Source organism: Plasmopara halstedii (genome assembly GCF_900000015.1).
Source record: "Plasmopara halstedii genome assembly, contig: Scaffold_525, whole genome shotgun sequence".
Lineage (NCBI taxonomy): Eukaryota > Oomycota > Peronosporomycetes > Peronosporales > Peronosporaceae > Plasmopara > Plasmopara halstedii.
In genome coordinates this window covers 175,587-180,833 of record NW_020187445.1, presented here as the reverse complement: position 1 = coordinate 180,833, position 5,247 = coordinate 175,587, and the positions used below count along the sequence as shown (strand labels likewise).

The following is a 5,247-nucleotide window of genomic DNA, read 5'->3' as shown; positions in this document are numbered from 1 at the left end:
ACGGTGTGACAATTGGAGCTTCCTGTTCAAATCGCTAATAACATTTTGTACTAATTGTAGTGTACAATAATTAAAATGTCGGTTCGAACACTATGACAGAACTCATACCATTCCTGGCAATGAAACGAAGCAACTCACTATTTTCACGTTTCTTTTTTTGAGGAAGAATGACTTGTCCAGTCAATATAACTAGCGCCGTCTCCGAGACTGAGATAGGTTTTATGACTGTTTCGCACGACAGCGCTACATCGGAGTTTAACGACGGCGGAGTGATGGTGACCGGACTGTTTAAGTAGTCGACGGTAATATCCATGTCACTTTCATAAGCGGTAAAGTCATTTGATCCTGACGAGCAAATGACAAAAGTCGCATCGCTGAGGGTAACCTGAAACTTAATCCCGCTGGCACAAGTGATAGTGTCATTTCCCACAATGCCATTCGAGACCGCAGTGGCGTTATTGAGTGCCGAGATGATATCGTTAAAAGGCGGTAGTAGGGTTGAATCAAGACAGTCTGCAATGGAGTCGCTTGTGCTACCCATAGAGGACGTAACGACATAGGCGATACCATTCGCTAGTGTGTACGTGAACTCACCGGCGCCGTCTGTGATTCTAGAGTAGCCGTCGTAGATCACCGAGGTGTTGTCTGACGACACGACTGGGTTGGCGAAGACATAGAACTGAGATTGTCCGTAAAGATTCATATTCATATACGACCGTTAAAGCGTATATAGAAGTCGCAAGGATGGAGTGTTGGGGCCAGTCGGCGTTGGGCAGTTTTTTCGTTTGCAGCAGGAGCAAGCAGCACAAACTTAGCAAACGCATAGTCCTGATACGAAGATGTGGGGGCCCTCATGATAGATATAGATCGGTCATATGGCGGTGAGGCTTGGTGCTTGTTAATTCATATGTAGAGAATCGAGAAATGAGAAACACACCTCGTAGCCTTTTTGATAGTACTAAGAAATGGTACGTTGGGCATATACGATGTCGACTTTGTAGATGTCGTTCAATCAAATTTGATACGTTTAAGCGAAATCTTTATCGAAAATAAACAGTCCCAACTTCATTTCTGATCTGCACAACCGGAAGATATCCAGTTGTTTTATCTTCTGATTATGTACATGTGACAGCTACCGTAGTACTGTGGGCATGTCGCCACGTTGGTTATCTCATCTACTTGACATGCTTCATAACATCAAATAGCGAAAACTATTGATTTGAAAAAAACTAAGAATGTAAACACTTGGAGTAATAAGTTAGCGAAATATTTTTCAGGGATAATTTAGGAGTCCTTGCAGTGTCAGTGCTACGGGACTCGAGTTTTCAGTATGTACGGTCAATTTGGAACAACCAATATCCTGAATCAATGCCAGTATGGTTTAATCGTGGCTCAAAACATCAACGACTGGGTAAGCCCATCGCGAAAATCGTTCCATTAGCATCGTTAATGTGCATTATACGACACTGCTGGTAGCGAATACATTTTTCATCCTCGTTATGTCAAAGCATTTAAAGGCACTTGTCCTGCACAGCTTCGATGCACGTTTGCCACTGCAGACGCCCATTAACACAAACAACAGCTGCTCAAATTTGGAAACAGGAGTCATAAAGAAACAACGACAGAGGTTCTTTAATATAATTTTTAGCATTGATCTGAGAGGAAGGTCCAACAGTAAATGAGCATAAATTCAAGAGCTGACAGACTGTTCCTTGTGTCTGTCCGTCCGATAATTGCGCTCTGCACTCACGTAGCCGTGCCAGTGTATATCTAAAGTAATCGTGTGCTTCTCTTAGACACAATTGCTGTTGGCAGGCAACAGCTAGCTATACTTCATCGAGCGCGCCGAAGCCGGGCATGTAAAATAAATCAATTAATAACCATCCGAAGTTCTAAAGAACATTTTACAATGGTGATGCTCTACCGAACTCTACGGTTTTGGTCGATTCCGAGCAGGTCACAATTTCGACGATACTCAATCGCTTGTGTTAACTGGATCTTTTCGTCTGCTTTACTTTACCACACTACTTCTTTGGGCACGATCGTGCAGAAGTGATGACCGCGCAATGTAGTAGTCCGCTGACGTAGAGTAGTAGTATTTTAATGATGCGTGTCCTTTTTTACTAAAATGGTCGAGATTGCCTTCGCAAATTTTGTACATCAGCAGCGGTCTTCAATCATAATTTGTTTTTATATGTTTTTTATCGATTCTCCAAGTCTTGTCTTCAAGGCTCATCATGCAAAAGCTTCTCGACAGTATGTGTCAGATGATACATTAACACAGCAAAATATAATCACCAAATCTTTTGTATGACATGTACACAAAATATATTTGTCGGGGCTTGAAGGTGCAGACATGAAGTGGCGGAACCAAACAGGTCACGCACATAAACTAAGGTTTCGTAACCGTCAATGTCATCAAATTATTGGACTGTGTATGAAAAATGGAACTTTTCACCGAGACTGTAAAAAAAGATACAAAGCCAGGGAATCAGTTATTTTCATACGAAAAAGAGAGTAACGTTTGGTCATGCAGAATGCGAATTATGCCGAGACGAAGCTGGAATGGTCGGGCCAGTTAGCAATGCAAGCGACATTTATCATCACTAGGTGTATTACCACAGTAGCGCAAGACAGTGCTGAGTGGGGGTACGATGTTCAAGTAGTCAGTCGACTATGATATCTACTACGCTACTACATACAACGAAGCGAATTTGAATTTCTGGTAGAAGCCTTGAAGTGAACTTACTGGCACAGTGATTGTCATTGCCAGAAACGGCGCTTCAAACAATTGGTAGTGTAGTTTTCTGCGTTAATGTTAATCTGGCAATACGATCAAGCCATCGCTGATTACCGAGCTCCTGTCATAGGACACAATGGGATGACAGAAATATGGAATCTGGATTGCCCGAATGCTCATTGTGAACGAATGCAAACGCGCAAGATGCACAGACAGCAAAGGTGCAGTCAAATGGAATAGAAAAATACTTACGGTATTACATTATGCTTGGAGTGATTTGATCCATAATTCACTAGCCATCTCAGACACGTCGAATGTTCATACATTTACGTTTCTTCACTTGCATGTGATCATTGTGGCTCTTGATACAACGCTGCAAAGGTTTTGTTCTTTTTTATTCAGCACTCAATATTTTTTGTTGATATATACAAATGGGGATTTAAGACATAGTCAGCGCCGCACATATCGCGACCGCACAATAAACAGGGTTTGGCAGGGTGATCGTCAAACAATGGATATATGGCGGATCTAGGTACTTGACAACATGTGATTTCACATCTTTACACACGCTCTGGTTATAGTGACTTTAACCAGATCGCGTGTATAGATGTGCTAGCCTTTGAGCAGATGTTTGCTTGTATTTGCGCTAATTCGACTCTTTTTTCTATCACCATATTGAAAGCTTAGGTTAGATAGCTGAAAGCCCGTGCGAAAGATTTGAACGAGATAAGCCGGCTAAAAGATGCCGTTATTAGGAAATCGCGACGGCGTGCAAGTTACAAAGGAGAAATTACTTATAGCACAGTTCTTCAGGATCTTTTGTTGCCAAGTGACGAGTAATGCAAGAAGAACAGCAAGGAATAGGTGGATTTTGTCGATCGCTGCCATCCAAATGACCACATGGTGGATACGGTTTTAACCATGTGGACCGATCTAAATCTTGACTTGTTTTTGCGATGTAATATAGAGTGTGTTCAATAGTGCTTTGCTAGTCTGTTGCCTGTGTCATCATTGCCTATGGCTCGCTGTCATTAAGTTGAACCCTTCCACACTTAATCACACGTCCCAATGTCAAAACAACTTGCCTTTGTCTCGCACAATCTGCGACGTCCTGCATCATATGCTCTAAGACTAAACAACAAAAGGTCAATCGATAATTATCAAGTTGAAGCTGAGCAGCAAATGGGTATTTTCTCTGCTGCATTGGTTCATCTATCAATTATTCAAAGTGTTATACATGTATTACTTCTAAATGTGATGAATTGGTCGTATCAAAATCAAACAGGTTTTGATACGACCAATTCATCACATTTAGAAGCTTACGAGTTTCCCATCCTTCGAACAATATGAAGATGTCTACAAGATCAGCATGTACTTTACCCTATAATGCTTCCCAGTGTTGAGTGTAATGCACCTTACAGATCATGCATCCATTCAAATCAGAAGGTTGATCCACTTGCATACGAATAGGTGTAAGAAATTTCTCAATGCTGCAACTTCTTAATTCTTAAGAAGTGCTAATCCTGTTGATAATCATGTGGAGTTGTGGTCATAATCACTGCGCGCAACAACTTCAATCTTTAAATAAATCAGCACATGCTTGTTTGACGCATTGAAGACAGGTTTGCTGATAGTAAATTGACATCCACAATGCGGGATTTGCAACATCAATTCGCTATCGAGACCTTCATCGACAAATTGCTTAGCAGAATTGACTTGTCGGATTTTCACCACGTTTCATATTTCACTTTTAATTTCTCCTTCAAACTAGCAATTGACTCTGAAGACACTTTCACTATTCGCACATGTGGATCTTCATGTCTCCCCGTCCATTTCTCGCTTTGGTTATGTCCATTTTGTTCGCGCTTTCGGTGAGCAATAACTCTGCGCTTGCAACCATCCACGATGAGACAGCCCAGCGCCGATTGGCTACAACAATTATGGACGCGCCTTCCTTACGACTTCATTTCACGCTTAAAAGGCCTTCTATGAGTATCTTTGGACAATCCCAGTTTTATGTCTTTGCCAATCCGATCGTGTCCTCTGACAACACCTCGATAATGTACGATGGTTACGCCGCCTTCATGGACGGCACCACCGATTACACGTACATGCTGGTAAATGGAATTGCCTATTCCGTGACATCCGCTCTTGGTAACGGGGGCAATTTCACTGCTCAGTGTATTAAATCAAACCTGCTACCGCCTCTGAGTGGCATCATCTCGGCGCTTAATAATGCCACTATGGTTTCTAGTGCCATCGCTGGCCATGAACCAATCAATTGCGCCAGTGGAAATCTCTTCAAGACTACTCTTGGAGATTCAAAATTCGTCATTTGCTCTTCAGGCTCAAATGGTTTTGTCGCTCATAATTGCGATTTGGATATTGTTGTCGACTATTTGGACAGTCCAGCCACCATAACTGCGCCCAAACTAAGTGACGATGAGGCACTGACTTGCGAAACTGTCGTGAGTCCCCTTCCAGTATCGGAAACGACGCTCGCCTTA

General features: G+C 42.2%; 3 protein-coding genes across 3 annotated transcripts; 2 read left to right on the top strand and 1 right to left on the bottom strand.

Annotated features, from left to right (window-relative positions):
* Nucleotides 1-70: 70 nt before the first annotated feature.
* PHALS_10681 (uncharacterized protein) lies at nucleotides 71-703 on the bottom strand (the record flags this gene model as incomplete). Its single annotated transcript, XM_024726149.1, has 1 exon — nucleotides 71-703. One exon carries the CDS (start codon nucleotides 701-703, stop codon nucleotides 71-73), a length of 633 nt encoding a protein of 210 aa, XP_024576854.1.
* Nucleotides 704-2,912: 2,209 nt separating this feature from the next.
* PHALS_10680 (uncharacterized protein) lies at nucleotides 2,913-3,272 on the top strand (the record flags this gene model as incomplete). The annotated part of the gene is made up of 3 exons (XM_024726147.1): nucleotides 2,913-2,961; nucleotides 3,037-3,121; nucleotides 3,185-3,272. The coding sequence occupies 3 exons, from the start codon at nucleotides 2,913-2,915 to the stop codon at nucleotides 3,270-3,272; spliced, it is 222 nt and encodes a 73-aa protein (XP_024576853.1).
* Nucleotides 3,273-4,025: 753 nt separating this feature from the next.
* Nucleotides 4,026-5,245, top strand: PHALS_15449 (uncharacterized protein). The gene has a single exon (XM_036407445.1). The coding sequence runs from the start codon at nucleotides 4,391-4,393 to the stop codon at nucleotides 4,613-4,615; it is 225 nt and encodes a 74-aa protein (XP_036263147.1). The 5' UTR covers nucleotides 4,026-4,390; the 3' UTR covers nucleotides 4,616-5,245.
* The last annotated feature ends 2 nt before the right edge of the window (nucleotides 5,246-5,247 follow it).

Coding starts and splice junctions, on each gene's coding strand:
- PHALS_15449 (XM_036407445.1), top strand. CDS start 4,391: ATGCGGGATTTGCAACATCAATTCGCTATCGAGACCTTCATCGACAAA.